The 16,574-nt window shown below is 38.1% G+C and overlaps 1 protein-coding gene across 1 annotated transcript in view; it reads right to left on the reverse strand.

Moving 5' to 3' along the window:
• Positions 1-16,574, reverse strand: part of LOC110106746 (callose synthase 9) — a 189,230-nt gene that overhangs the window by 105,199 nt on the left and 67,457 nt on the right. The window contains exons 19-20 of the mRNA XM_028699978.1: positions 7,876-7,936; positions 7,716-7,797 (exon numbers count right to left, since the gene is read on the reverse strand). Coding sequence (XP_028555811.1) covers positions 7,716-7,797; positions 7,876-7,936 — 143 coding nt within the window. The remainder of the gene's footprint in view (positions 1-7,715; positions 7,798-7,875; positions 7,937-16,574) is intronic.

Raw genomic sequence — 16,574 nt, forward strand, 5'->3', positions numbered from 1 at the left:
TGTAAATCACCCTCCTCGGGCTTCTCCTCTCATGAACTCACTAAGAGATCAACATGAACTCACTAAGAGATCAACAAGAACATAAAATTTTCATTATCAATAATTCATAATCCTTCATGAAAAGGAGAAGGCTTTAAATAGCCAACGGAATAAAGAAAATACAAAGACACAATTGCCCTTAAGGCAAACACATGACGAGGCCCTTAAGCAAGGGCATAAACGGAAAGAAATACAATAGACTCATAAAACATAAAATAAAATATATCAAATACAATAATAATCAAAAGTAGATCGTGGCCGTAGATCATTGATCTTCTGATGTCCTCATTAGATAGTGATCAGGGAGATTTAGCGCTCTTGAAAGCCATGGTATCACATGAAACCATGATGAGGAGCATACAAGAGGAGGGGGAAAGGTTATCTAGTGGAGCTACATAGGCTGGAGGGTATCATATTGGAGGGTGGGGACATTCCTCTTTCAGCTCAGCTACTGATTCAGCAATTCAGTGAGATTTTTCAACCACCTCAGCAATTGCCACCGCCAAGGGAGCAGTAACACGCTATCACCTTGAGGGAAGGCCTGTCACCCATCAGTGTCAGACCCTACCGTTATCCTCAATTTCAGAAAGATGATATTGAGAATTTGATCATAGAGATGCTGGAAGCGGAAATTATCAGTTCTAGTGTGAGTACATTTTCTAGCCCAGTGTTGTTAGTTAAGAAAAAGGATGGGAGCTAGATATTCTATGGACTATAAGGCGATGAATAAGAAAATTGTGCCAGACAAGTTTTCCATCCCAGTGATAGATAAGCTACTGGATGAGCTGTGTGGGGCAATTATTTTCACCAAAATAGATCTGAAGTCAAGGTACTATCATATTATAATGAAAAGGGAAGGATGTGCCAAAAACTACTTTCATGACTCATGAAGTGCATTATGAATTCCAAGTTATGCCTTTTGGCCTCACTAATACTCAAGCTACCTTTCAGTCTCCCATGAACAAGGTCTTCCACCCCTATCTCAAAGCGATTTGTGTTTGCGCTTTTTGATGATATCATGGTTTACAACAAGTCAAAGGAGGAACACTAGGAGCACTTTGGGAAGGTTTTAGAAGTCTTACAGGAGCACCAGCTAAGGGTCAATCTGAAGAAATGTTATTTTGCACAAGCCAGTGTGGAGTAATTGGGGCATGTAGTCTCTAAGGATAGTGTAGTGACGGATCAGGCCAAAATTAAAGTTATGTAGATATGGCATTACCCATGAATCTCAGGGAGCTTATGGGATTCCTAGGGCTGACAAGCTACTACAGGAGGTTCATGTAGGGATATAGCACCATTGCATGGCCACTGACATTTCAGTTGATGAATGATGGTTTCTTATGGGGAGAAGCAGCTATAGTAGCTTTTGAGAGCTTAAAAAAGTTCAAGACCGTTGTGTCTGTCTTAGCCCTACCAAATTTCACTCAGGTCTTCATAGTGGAGACAGATGCCTCAGAGTATGGATTGGGAACAATACTCATGCAGAGCCATCGACCCATCGCCTATTTCAGTCAGCCATTGACATATAGGGCTAGGATGAAGTCAGTCTATGAGAGAGTTGATGATCATTGTGTTAGCCATCTAGAAGTGACGACCCTACTTGTTAGGCCGACACTTTATTGTCAGGACAGACCTGTAGAGCCTGAAGTACTTGTTAGAGCAGAGGATGGTGGCAGAGGAACACCAAAGGTGACTGTCAAAGTTATTGGGATATGATTTTAAAATCCAGTATAGGCCAGGGATAGAGAACAAGGCAGCATATATCTTGTCTAGGTGTATAGGGAAGTTACAAACAATAGCAGTTTCAATACCACTTATACTGGATTGGGAGGCCATTGAGGAGAGTGCATAGGATGAGGAGTTTGGGAAGGATTATGGATGATTTGTTGAATGAGGAGAGTAGCCACCTATGTTATTCTTTATAAGGGAAGAGGCTCCTATACCAAGGGAGATTTGTGATGCCTAGGACATCAGTTCATATTCCACACTTGCACCAAGAGTTCCATGGGAGCATTGTTGGGGGTCATTCATGGGGTGCATGAAGACTTACAAGAGACTTGCCTCAGAGTTGTATTAAAAGGGGATGCACAAGGATGTGGAGGAGTTAGTAGCCAGGTATGAGAGCCAAAGGAACAAGTACATGATCATGTCTCTAGGAGGATTACTGAAGCCTTTATGATGAGGACATCGAAGATCAACGACTACGATCGTGTCTATTTATTTTCATGTATTTTATTTGTTATTTGTACTTTTCCATTTCTACCATCACTTGAGGGCTTTGCTTTATGTTTGCCCTAGGGGCAATTGTGTCTTTTATTTTCCCTCATGTATTTGGCTATTTAAGCCCTCCCCTTCCTCTTGGAAAGGGATGATGATTATTGAAATGAAATTCTTCTCTTTGTGTTCTCTTTGTGAGTTCATATTTTCTTGATCTCTTAGTGAGTTCAACTCTCCTAGATCTCTGTGTGAGTTCTAGGAAAAGCCCAAGGTGAGGGCAAAAGCAATCCCCGCCAGTCGTTGGAAGCGTCCTCGACTCGTGGTTTATTTTATCTTATTATTTTTTTCTCAAACTCTTGTTTTCCTCCTCCCCACACTAAGCCCTACCCGAGATCCAATCATCCACCGCTTTATCCACTAGCTTCCTCCACTACAACCCAAGCTCCATCAAGAAACCCCCAACCCGACGGCAAGCCCCCTCTTCCTCCTTTGGCCGCCGGCCACCACCTTGCCCCAAGCCATGATGAAGATGTCAATCATCATTATGGCTTCTTGATTGTGGCCTAGCAATAAATAAAGGAGTTACCGATTTTTTAATTTCAAAATTTGAAATTCAAAAACTTTCCATATTTGGAAATTCCTAATAAGGAAAGTTCTTAAATTCGCATTATGACGAAATTCAAATTCAAATGGACTTCATCATAAGCTTTCCTAACTCCCATGTGCTGATTTGGAAACCCCTCAATGGCTCCCACACTCTTCCCTTCTCTCCACATGCCGCCGGCCTCACCTTGGTTGGAGCCCCATTCAATGCCCAATTAATGCATTGATTACTACTTAATTTGAAATCAAATTTCAAATTGATTTCCCCCCAAAACCTCTCAAATTCTGAATTTAATTGCAGGATTAGCATTTATTCCCCCTCCCTCTCTCTTGAAACCGCCGGCCACACCTTAATGGGCTTCAATTGATGGGCCATGACTTCTCTAAGAAAGAGTTTAACTCATTCCCTGCTGCTGACAGAAATTTCCAAAGCCCCTCTCCCTAATTTTCTTCCATTAACTCTTTTCCAAACTCAATCCAACGTGGAGCCCTCTTCTTCCTAAGACTGCAGCCTGAAATTTAGCCGATTGCCTTGCTCCCTCAGCCCGTGGAAGACCCATAATTGCTGTTCTAGGAAGACGGAATTGCTGCCCACAAATCCTGGTTGCTGCCCAACGGTATCCGGAAGAATTCCAGCAAGGGAAACTTAAATTCCTGCCTCCTAAAACCTTCCAACTGCTGGACGCTCTTCTACAACTTGCTGTCCACTGATTCTACAAATCTCCTAGCACCATAGCTTAATCCGGAAGGTTCCAAATGATGTCCAGAATCAGTCCAAAACAGAAACTGCTGCTGTCTTGAAGATCCACATCTTGTCGTGGCTAATCGGTGGTGCGAAGAAGCTCATGATGGCTATCGTAGTCGTCCCCAACACTCAAATCATCCTGCAGGAGTGCGTATCTTTCTTGTCTTTGGGTAAACTCAACATCCGATTCGCTATCTTCATAGTTACATCCTTGAATGTGAATTTATTGTCTTCATGAAGATCATATTAATGCGTCTCCGCTAAAGCCTAGTAATTAGAAGAGTTGTGTGAGGGATCTTTCATAGACTAATCTTATTGTTAGTATTGGAATTTATTGTTGGAACAATCCATGTATGCAAAGAAAGACTTAGTTGACTATTTAATGATCTCAACCTCTATGCATGTGAGATAACCTAAGCTAGACACCACTTTAATAGTTATTTTATCGTTCAATTCCGCATAAGATCTTGCTTATTATTGTCTCTAAATCTAAATGTGCAAACTTCTTTAAGCAAATCATTTTCGCATGGGATTGTTTCACATCATTTTAGCTCTATCAGGATGGGTGTGGGAGGAGGTATCCATGGATTTCATAGATGGATTACCTCGATCAGAAGGGTTCATAGTGAATTTTGTGTTAGTAGACAGGCTGAGCAAGTATGCTCATTTCATTCCCCTACGACACCCCTACACAGTAGTAACTATGGCATCAACTTTCATCATGGAAGTGGCCAGATTGCACGGGATACCGGAGTCTATAGTATATGATAAGGATAACTTGTTCCTCAGTCACTTTTGGAGAGATATTCAGACTACAGGGGGCAGTACTGAAGAGGAGCACCGCCTACCACCCGCAGACAGATGGGCAAACAGAGGTGGTTAATATGAGTTTGGAGACATATCTACGATGCTTTAAGTCGGAGACAGCAAGTGGTTAGCATGGGTAGAGTACTGATACAACACTTCATACCATTCTGCTTCTCATATGACCCCATTCAAAGTGTTTTACAGACAGGAACCCCCTCACTTAGTGCACTTTGAGCATAACAGCACCCCAATTTCTTCAGTAGAGGAGTACTTGGAAGAGAGGGAAAAGGTGTTGGAAGAATTGAAAAGACATCTATATATGGCTCAACAGATTATGAAGAGACAGACAGATGAGCATAAGAAGGATATCTATTTTGAGGTAGGGTAGAGAGTGTTCCCATCGCCAACAGGAGGAATGAGAAACTTGCCCCAAATTATTTTGGGCCATTTGAGGTTGTTAGAGAGGAATGGAGCGATGGCATATCGGCTAAAATTACCATCGACAACAACCATACATCTTGATTTCCACGTATCACAACAGAGAAGGGTAATTAGGGATTATACAATGAGTTCGGAGTTACCAGTGATGTTGATAGAGGACTTGGAGGTGGTATTAGAACTATTAGAGTTGATGGGAGTTTGTCAGGGAGATGAGGAAATCTAGGAAGTTTTGATCAAATGGAAGAGCCTACCTGACTACAATGCCACATGGTAACCTTATGAGAGGGTGAAGCAATATTTTCCCTCCTTTCATCTTGAGGACAAAATGATTCTTTGGGAGGGGGTATTGTTAAACTGATCCATACTGGACCAGTCCAGCCGACCCTTGCCAAGGGGCCGGCCCAATTATATAAGAGGCGGACCAAGCAGTCCGCCTTCTTGGATTTGTCGCCCATGATGGGTGGGGCCCACTAGAGATTTCAATTAGGAAGGAGGAGGCTGCTAAGGGTAAGGGGGAATTTGAGTTTAATTGCATGCTTTAAGTAGGAGAAAAAATTAGGGTCAGTGTTATGCAATTGATTGTGGCTATTTTCTTCTCGGAGTTGGGCAACTTAGGCTCTAACGACGTCAAGGGATTGTGAGAGATGGATCCTCTCGAATTGAGGATCAATTGTATCTTAGTATTTTCCTTCCGTTACTTTGTATTGTTGCTATTTTGTATTATCGCAACAAAACTACTGTTTTCTGATTTTCCCTTGGAGTTTAGTGGATATTTCTTATTGTTTTTTCTAAAATTAATAGGTTTACTTGAGATCTTCAAGTATTTCCTATCACAATCCTGCCTGATTTAATTTTATATTAAACTATTATTGAATCAAATAATCACATAATTTTTTGTGCTTCATATTAATTTTTATTGGGTATCTCAGCCGACCGAGTATAAACACATTATAAAAATATTACTAGTATCTATATCGACTTCTCTATTTTAATTTTTTTATTTTTTTATTTATAATTTAGCATAAAATTAAATTTATATAAATAAAGTAAATTTTTTAATTTTTATTATCATTTTTATTATAATAAGAGGATTATATATGCATACACTCACAAAGCTTCCTATTTATATTATATATACATCTAAATCTTACTATTTAGATATTTAACCACTTTGGTTAACTTATTTCACGCATATAATGAGGAGAACCGACGTGGATGCTATGATGCACCTGACACGGACACTTAGATAGGGGTATGCAATTTCGGACAACATGTCGGACACCACGGACACACGTCAGACACGCATGGGCACGGTCTGACACGGCATTCGGAGTGTCCAAATTAAAAAAATTAAAATTAAACATCGGACATACGCTGTCCGATTATAAATGAAGGGTACCGCTAGGTACAATGCTCCGGCTAACCGGTCGTACCGCTCGGTACGCTCAGTCATGCTCAGTCCCCGCTCAAGTAAATGCTCGGTACGTTGGGCATGCTGTGTCAAGGCTGCTCAGTACAGCTCTCCAGGTACATGCTCGGCTATTTTGCCAGTTACATGCTCAATATTGCTCAGTACATGCTCGGTACCGCCAGTACACTGTCGGTACCTCGTGCTCATACATGCTCGTACCCGCGGCAGTACATGCTCGGTACCCGGCTGCAGTACAGTGCTCGGTAGGGGCTCAGTAATGCTCGTACCGTTGGCTCGTACATGCTTCGGTACTGGCTCATTATATGTTCGGGTTACCGGGCTTGTACATGCTGGTACTGTTAGGGTACATGCTCGCTACCGTCAGTACCGGGCTAGGTACATTGCTCGGGTATTGCTAGTATATCCTCGGTACATGCTACGAACTTAAAAACAAGCAGAACTTTCAAAAATTAGTCTTACAATAAAATTTTGAAGCAACTAAGAAGGATATATAATACGAACCCGCGCCAGGGGCAAGCACCCCCTTGGACCCCCAGCAGACTAGTATATTATTGTATTCATGTTGTCTTATTATTGGAATATTTTGATTTCACTTCATATCAATTTAATTTGGTGTATTCATATGTATGATTGGTTTGTTAGCAAAATGAGCTCTGCTACTAGCGGGGGTTGATTAGGTGAAGGTTCAAAAGCGCCATCTGTCCACGCCGTGTCCGTATCCTATATTTTTAAAAATTATTATATAGTATATTAAAAAAATATTATGCCGTGTCCACGCCGCACCCGTGTCCTATATTTTTAAAAATTGCCATGTCCCGTGTCCGTGTCGTGTCGTGTCCGTGTCTCCATGTCCGTGTCGGTGCATCATAGGTGGGATGTTACGATAAGATCTCACCAAAGGCCATTGATTGGACAGTAGTGTGCATGAGCAAAGAGGAAGTCATAATGAGATCAACTAGGAGAAAGCCATCAACTAGATAAGCAACTTCTACATATAATCCCAAAACCCTTGAACATAAAGAAGACGGGAAATTGCGACGAAATCTTGCCAGGAGGACATTATGAAACCGACGGCGATGCAACTTGTTAAAGAAAATTAAGCTTGGGCTGCTATTCAAAATGATTATCTGTAATGGTGCCAATTTTTCCCTTTTCCTGCTCCACTATCTGTTCGATCCTATATATATGTTAAACAAAATGCTGAAATCGCATGTATACAGTGACATCGAAATTACATTTCATGTTTAATACGTAATCAAGAATGACAATGAACTCACAAACTGAAAATAATTAGTGTTAAAAATGCAACGAGGATCTATAGAAAGTCAAAAACAAATTGCGGACAAAATTCACCAGCTGAAAATGATATGATATCTTGAAATCATATTCATTAAAAAAAAAAACTTAAAAAAAAAAAAAAACAGTACTTACTTTTAGAGAAAAAATCATGCCAGGAGTAGCTCAAGTTATTAAATTTTACTATAATTTGCGTAGGTGATACCAATGGCTTGATCTGCGGAAAACAAAATGCAGATCAAAAAAGTTTGCCAAAATGAGGACAAGTACGTACAATATTATCATAGATACTTGCCAATAGAAAGTATGCGAAGGAAAACTTTCCACCAAGTACCACAAGCCAGAAAAGTAAATACCTGGATGCAAGAATGGAGTAATAAGACTTTATCGCCAAAACATAAACGTCAATGTGGCAAAAAATAATTACGAATTAAAATAAACAGAAAAGGAGAGCAATGAACATTTAACAGTACGGCTAAGTGCAATGACATGTTAAGAAGGAAACGCACAGCATATTGCCTTCCGTAGTTTGCACACTCACCGTTCTTTTTCTTTCAGGTTTGTTTCCTCGCTAGTTGATTACTTGATTCTATGAGATGAGAGGAGATGACAAGAGTGAGGGACAAATAAGATATCAGAAATGGTGGGGGAAACAAAAAGAGGTCAAAGATGGCTCACAAGAACATGAACAAGATGAAAGGAACTAAGTGTAATCAGCTTGAATCTAACATGACTATGAACATCCAGGTGTAAGATATTTAAGGGTGGGTTCATCGTCAATTAACACATGGTCATCAGAGGGATCATAATCTGCCAGCATCATCTTCATTGACAATTTCCAGCCTCGTCAGGACGACTATTTCTCTAATTTCACCTCTGCTTTGCATATTCCTGCTGATTCCAATACTATAGAAAAGTTGCTGTGCATGTACTCTTGTTGAACCATGCAAAAACTTGCCAGTTAATAGCTGACATCCCACAAATCTAGTAGAATTGCTGGTCAATTCTGCAGAAAAGAAAAGCACCAACCATTGATTTTATGGGCTTAAGACAGCAGAAAAGGAAGGTGGTAGCACATCGTATGGCTGGTAGGCAGCAAGAAAATGGAAGGCCAATCCCAACAAATGGGCAAGCTGACGACACATCGATTTAGTGGAAACGGAAAGGGAGTGTAAGCATATAGCTGGATTCTCCATGTTTAAAATTTTAGATAAATACTCCTTGAAATGTATAGATTCCGAATATAATCTGGGCAATTCCATGTATAATAAAGGAATCAAACTTTTAGCCACCCTCCTATTTTTCAAGAAGTAACAGGGATAGGTTTGCATCCCAATTTTTAACATGCTTTCGGCCTATGTGACTCATGCTTATTTAGTTTCTTCTTCATGTATGAGAGTTCTTTTTCTCTTCAAGAGAGTCAACCATGATGAATGATGAGAAACCCCACCAATGTAATCAAAGCAGAGTCCCAAAATTTACAAACCTCCTATCAGCAAAATGTAAGAAATTATCTTAAGTGATCCTCAACAGTGAAGACCATGAAAGAAAAAGGAAATGTTACCACAGACATTCAAACATTGGGATGAAGAAGACTCAAGAAACTCCATGATAACATAAATCAATGAACCTCACATGATCCTCGCAAGAGCAAATAAATTTGGAAAATCATAAGACAAATATACTCGAAGGTCAAAGATGCAGCACTCATCAATGAAATTAAAAAAAAAAAAAATCCCTACCATTAAAGAATATAAATAATCTAGAATTGATCAACCATCCAATTAAGATTTTTCTGATTTGGATTTAGATTAAAATGAAGATGTTGTGAATCTAAAATAACATGTAGAAACTAAATGATATATTGAGCTTCTTGAATTTCTCAATATAGAATTTGACCAAGTTTAATCCAAATCTTGGGAGAGGGAGTTATATCCTCTCATAAAGAAGCATTCTCCCTTGTACAGAAAAAAAAGGAAGAAGAAAGTTATATAGGAAACACGTATCTAAGAAGGGTCAACTATGTCAATAGATAAAAATCAAAATAAATGACTGATTGCTACTAAGCCTACCAATACTGAAGGAAAAAAATACCACAATAAAGGTATCCAATACAGAGTGGAACATCAAACTAAAAAAAAATTAAAAACTCCATGGAAGACTACAAGGCTGTGGAGAGCAGGAAAAAAGTCAATCGAATTGATAGGCTCATTTCAAATAAGCAAAAAAGCTCAATTCAGGAGAAATTAATAAGCTAAGATATCTTCTCAACATTCCTGAAAGACCATTTAGGTCATGCTCCCTAATTGTGCTTTTAGTGCTTCAAATAATTTAACACTAGGCTTAAAAACTCAAGTGCCACTTATCACATAAAAAACTCTGATAACAACTCCATAACCGATATATAATACTTAAAAAATGTTAAAAGGTGAACTCAAAATTAATGTAAAATTTATTTCCAGATTTTTTAATCTCATAAAAGTTGCAGATATGGCTTGCTTAGGTGGATGAGTGGCCTTACTCTTAGAGATAGGATACGAAATGAGCATATACCTGAAAAGGTTGGAGTAGCTCTAGTAGAAGATAAAATTAGAGAGAGTCGCCTTAGATGATTTGGTCACATAAAACAGCGGGCTTCTGATGACCCGGTTAGGAAAGTAGACGCATTAGATTTGACTTATGTTAAGAAAGGTAGAGGTAGACATAAAAAAAATTAGTTTAGAAAATATTTGAAATGACCTTTGTTTATTAGATTTAAATGACAATTTACCTTTTAACATGGCACAATGGAGAAAAAGGATTCATATAGCCGACCCCACAAAGTGAGATCAAGGCTTGATGTTGTTATTGTATGAAAATGATTAACAATATTTTTTTAAAAATTATATATTTTTCTCTTATAATTTGGATATATATATATATATATAGACACATACACACACTTTTATAAATATAAGCATAAGCAACTCCTCATTCCCACTCCATCTTCGATAAAGTGAGAACTGGCTGAAGCGAAGAAAAAAAAAAGAAAAACAGAAGAGAGCTTAGTTGGTGAGAAAATTTTAGTATTTTGTAATTTCTTCTGCAGCAGATTTTGGTTTGAGGCTAGTAGGCTTAAGAGCTTATATGAGTAATTATGCTTAAGAGCTTCTATGAGTAATTATTTTGAGCTTATTTTAGTTAAAAAATTATGATTTTCTATAAATTGAAGAGATTATTTTCTCCGACATCATATAAAAAAGATCAAGATCTCGAGATGATAGGAGTAAGGCAATTCGTTGTGTTTAATCAAGTGCTTGCCATAAAATACTCAATCTCCATCATAGTGAGCAAAAAATATTCATAAGGCTATTGCTTGTTCATTCCAATGGTTATATTGGAATTTTATGTCTATTCTAGTTGAAAATTCATTATATTAAGCATATTATGGTCATATCAATAAGTTTAATGCATTTTTAATAATTACATGTTCAAGATAATTGCAGGTTATTTTCATATAATACAATTTTCATAATTGTTTCACAATTCATCAGGCTTATTTAAGCAATCAAATATTTTTATCACGATTCGTCATGCTTATGGCTTTAATAGATGTTGATAAACATTGCAGATTAGCATGCTCATAATAATATTTCGTACAGATTAACTGTTTATGATACCGATGCTAAGAGAGAAAGTCCAAGAAAGCTGAGTTTTTGGCAAACTATGATAACCAGTTCATAGAGGGGCAAAATTTATAAAAGAGCCTCAGAAAAAGGTTCCTAAGTCCCAATACTTGTTAATTAACAGTAGTTCATCCTTAATTGAGAGGTCATTTAAATTTGTTATGTTGCAATAATTGAAACCCTTAACAAGGACTATTAAACGCCTACAATATAGGTGATGATCATATGATATATAAATATCTCAAAAACTACAAGACATTATTTGACACTTCTAAGACTATGACAAATAAGAATGAGAAAAATATAAGACAGTAGACTAGTATTATGATGGTACCCGTTACCTAGCTTAACTCATTGAATGTTTGTACATTAGATAATCAGATTTTCCATTCCTTGCAAGAATTCATGCCTAGTATTTATGATTATATCATTTTCCTGTTTATGGAAGCATGATTCAATTTAACAATTATTGCATTCAGCTAGCTATCTGTATGATTAATAAATCTCATATTAATTCAAATAATCAACATGATATAATGTATAATATTTTCTTGTATGTTGAACTCTATATTATAGTTATTAATCCCACTACATTTTATAGCCCACAAAAAATTTATTTTGGTTACAATTTCAGGTAAGGCAAAAGAGCATGTTAGCTTTTATTGCGATGGTCAAATTAAAAAAATATATATAATTAAAAATAAAAAAAGATGGTCAAATTTCTTCCTTATCTTAATATTTTGTTAGAACATGATCATTCTTGAACGGGTAAAATGTATGATGAATAATGCAAGTTTTCCAAAGACACTACTAGTAGAAGCAATCAATACAGTTGTCAATTTGATGAGTAGTTGTCTTGATTTTCCATTAAGTTCACAACAAAACTTGAATTGGACAATCAGGAGACAACACAATGTTTAAAGTATTTGGTTGCATTGCATATTCTTTGCATAAGATAGGACAAATTATAATTGAGAGCCTGGAATGCATATTCCTAGTGACAAGAATATTGGTTAGTTGATGTTAACTCGAATGGAACATTCCACCACAAGCTTACATATTTTAAGCTGATCAAGAAGCAAGAAAAGGAAAAAAAACCGACATAAAAAGTTTTTGGGTCGTCCATAACACCAATCTGCCAACAATCACTATCATGCCTCAAGCATAGATAACTTAAACTAACCCTAGACCAAGATCTCAATATAAGCTTAAGGGACCAACCAAACTAAGGCCCCGTTTGGTACGACGTCGCGGCTGCATTACTTTTTAAGATGTGAACAAGAGACTGTTTAGGGTAGTGTATTTTAATCGCGCCCTAAAAATTTTCACATTTGCAACCTTCTTTTGGCGACATAAGTACACCTCAGCATCATTTATGGCAATAAACTTAAATTGACCAGCCCTTACACAACCCTATTATACTAATCAATCAAGTTTGTTGTTTGAGAATTTTGACCGACATACCCAACAAGAGAAGTTAGGAGGGTTATTTTTATAATTAGGTGAACTTATAGGTCTTTTAAAAAAATCAATAGAATATTCCTTATGAGTTAAATCAACTAGCAAATTGAAATATTTTTAAGAGTTAAATGGTATGCTAGTAATATTTATGATTTGGATGGTACACTAATAAATTCATATATTTTGAGTAATACAATCGTTAAAACCGAAAAAGAAAAACAACTACATTATTATGAAATACGAAGTTGTGTTGCACATATGTCTTATATAGGTCATATCATATATGCTAACAAGACATTCAGGATTACAAGAATTCCTAGCTTTACACCGAAGAGGTCTTGCCATAATAATCATCAAATTCAGAATGATAATAATTGTTGCTGAGATTTTAAATCATTACGTCTATCATTCTAATTTAGACAAATTATTTTATATGAGCATGAACATTTGAAAATGCATTTAATATCTGAGGTGAAACAACCAACGGAATTGCAAGATTTTATTAAGAAATTTGTTTTAGCAATGAATTTATAAGGTTAATGTTTCACCAAGTTAGGATTTTCAGTTTTCGTAGTTATTTACTTGCTTCTAGCATACGGTTACACGATAGATTAACAGAACGATTCAAGACAATAACAAGATGATAGCAAGACAAATATGCAATTAACAATAATTCGGCAATTAACAAATAGAACTTTCACCTTCGAGTTTCCCTCTCGATCGCTCTTTGGAAGTAGGGTTAGCTGAGGATGAAGGTTAGCAAACCCAGTGACGCCACCAAAAGACAAAGGATGTTGACGGTTTTGATCAATGGAGAGTTGGCCAGAGTTGGAGAGACGGGTGGTCGTCCGACGATCTTCCACGATCCTGTGGGTTGTTGCTCTTCGATGACGTCCGCTAAAGTGAAGAGAATACGCTACACATATTCTTCGACGCTGCCTTCGGATCCAAATCCGAGATTGAAGAAAGGTGATTGAATGATGTCAATTTCCTCTTGAGAATTGTAAATGAATCTGTGATCAACTTCCGCATCCGCCATACATGGACATGGGAGAACTCTTTGTTGTGTGCCTTGGAGGGGAGGTCCGGTGTTTGGTGGTCGGGAAAGGAGGGGCGGCAGTTTGGGCTAGGCAGGATGAGGGAAGGGACGGCTAGGGTTAGTGGAGGGGATTTGAGGTTTTAATTTCTCCTTTTTGGAAGTAATTATCCGAAGAGTGTAATTAATTAAAGGAAATAATGGGGTGGGGGCAAGAACTAGAATTCAAATTTTGAATTCAAAATTCAAATGAGAGTTAGGGCCTCATTAGGAAAAACCATGGTGATGCACATTAATGGGGCCGACAGCTTCATGAGGGGAGAGGGATTATGGAGAGATTTTGGGAGTTTCCAAATAGATCTTTGTAGACTAGGAAAGTAAATAAGAAATCTAATTTATTTTATTTTAAATAGGATTCATGACTAAAACTTTCCTTATTTGGGTTTTTAAATAAGGAAAGTATTTGAAATTCAAATTTGAATTTCAAATGATTTAAATCTCTCCCTTAATTGCTTGAGTTTATTTAGGAAGGGAGTTATGATGATTGAAATCATCATAATTGAATGGGAGCAAGAGGGGAGGCCGGCGGCAAAGGGTAAGGGGGTGAGGGCGTCGGGTGTGAGGAGAGGGGTGGTGGGGTGGGATCGGCCGCCGAGGTTATGAGGTGGCCAGCGGCTTGTTGGGTGGAGGGGCGGTGGGTAATGGGGAATCAAGGAGAGGGGTTGAGGCCGTCGGTTTGGGGAGAAAGGGAGGGGATTGTCGGCGGTATAGGGGAAGAGGAAGATGAAGACTAAAATAAAGAACCAAGAACTTACAAAGAGATCGTAGAACCGCAAACCTTAGAATCCTTCAAAGGTTGACGGGTATTGCTTTCACCCACCAAGAGTTTCTTCTCAGGAACTCACTAAGAGAACAAAGAAAGCTGAAATTTTCTTAATCATTCATCATTCGAAAATAATACAAAGACTAGGTCTTCATATATAGGCCTCCAAAGCACAAAATATATAAGACACAAATGTCCTCAGGCTACAACATGATACAAATCCCTCATAGGAGTAGAAGTGGAAAAATGAAAAATAAAATAAGTGCACTAAAACATCATAAATAAATACTATGAATAGTAGCCGTCGATCTACGATCCCACCGATGGTAAGTACGTCAAAATGTCCGGTGGATGTCCTCATCAATATCCGTATTGGAAATCTATTCGATACCCCTCGGACATGGCCCAACACATAAAACGACATGTCTAGGGTAATTATTCCTAAACTTAAGACTTGATTTCAACTCCCCAGCGCTCAATCCTCCTTTCATCTTGATGTTGTCCCCCGTTTGTTAGTGTGGCACGCCATAGGAACCCCTCATTCGAATGTTGTCTCTTCTTTTGTAATCTCCCATCTCAACAAATACTCCCAAAATGTTTCTCCTCAATCAAACCAACTATATTGAATCTTCTAAGTCAAACTTCATCCATTTTCGAGCATGCTATGTTGAGAACTCTATAATCTCATCTTCTACTGAGCTGCTCCTCTATAATTTATCACTCCACTGACACTCTCCATCCCCCTTGTGGCACGCCTTCAAAAACTCTTTTACTTGACTTAGTAGTACTTTCTTACTCTCTTAATTTTTGCCTAAGAAAGGCTACAACTCCCTAAAAACCCTAATTGCATATTGATAATTATGACTTAATTTTTTTTTCCTTACTCAAAGTAGATATCTTTTATTTTTAGTCTACACCAAATCTTCACATCTTCATATTTTAGGTTTCCTCGGGAAAAAGTAATTTGGAATTTTTGTGTAGAAAATAAATGTTTGTGTGTGATATTTTACTTCAATGTGATGCTTTTTTCAAAAATAATATAGCCAATGATATTTTGATAACAATTTTTAAATTAATATTGTATTAAAAAAACATCATATCCACCACAGCTCATATCCTAATTTTTAAGGTTATGTCAAATCATTGTTGAAGTATTGTAACGTACTTGTGCTTCATGTCAGTGCCTGTGCTTCATAAATTATTGTCAATTCTAGGGGTGTCAATTTCGGGTCACGGGTTGAGTTCAGGTCGAACCCGGAACTGACCCGGCACCATTCGGGTCAACCTAAACCTGACCCATTTTTGCAAACGGGTCGATTTCCTGGACCCGAACCCCACCCGCTTCGGGTTCGGGTCAACCAGACACGACCCGTTATCCACTGCAAGCGGGCAACGGCGCAGGTTCGCAGCAGGACACGGTGGGTTCGTAGCAGGACACAGTGTGACGGGAAGTTCCGCGTGGGCAGACGAGCGACGTGTGGCACGTGCACGAGGACTCGCGATGCGACGCGGGCAGCTTCGGTCAGGCCCGGTTAGGGCGGGCAGCGGGTCATTCCGGGTCATTACCAGGTTTTCGGGTCAACCCGAACCCGACCCGGTTCGGGTTCGGGTCAACACGAACCCGAAATTTTCGGGTCGGGTTCGAGTAGGATTTTCGAGTCGTGTCCAATATTGAAACCCCTAATCAATTCCAGTATATATAGGTCTTTTTGAAAATCTCATAATTCTATCCATCTTTATTTCAATTCCTGTCAGAATAACACTAAATTGCATCTTTTTTATGCTTCTTTTAAGTCTTTACCGCAAGTTTTCATGCTATTTTTTTATTTCCAACTACCTCAATCCCAAAAGACTCTTCCCTCACACTTTCACTTAATTAATTTTGAATCATAAAAGTTTTGATTTTCACTACAATCAGCATTTGCATATATGACTTTTGGCCCAACGCTTAAAATTGCATAATAGCACGTGTTAATGCCACTCAACAAGATTTCAACCTTAACTAGCAT

The sequence above is a fragment of the Dendrobium catenatum genome, unplaced genomic scaffold, assembly GCF_001605985.2.
Source record: "Dendrobium catenatum unplaced genomic scaffold, ASM160598v2 fragScaff_scaffold_1417, whole genome shotgun sequence".
Classification (NCBI taxonomy): domain Eukaryota; kingdom Viridiplantae; phylum Streptophyta; class Magnoliopsida; order Asparagales; family Orchidaceae; genus Dendrobium; species Dendrobium catenatum.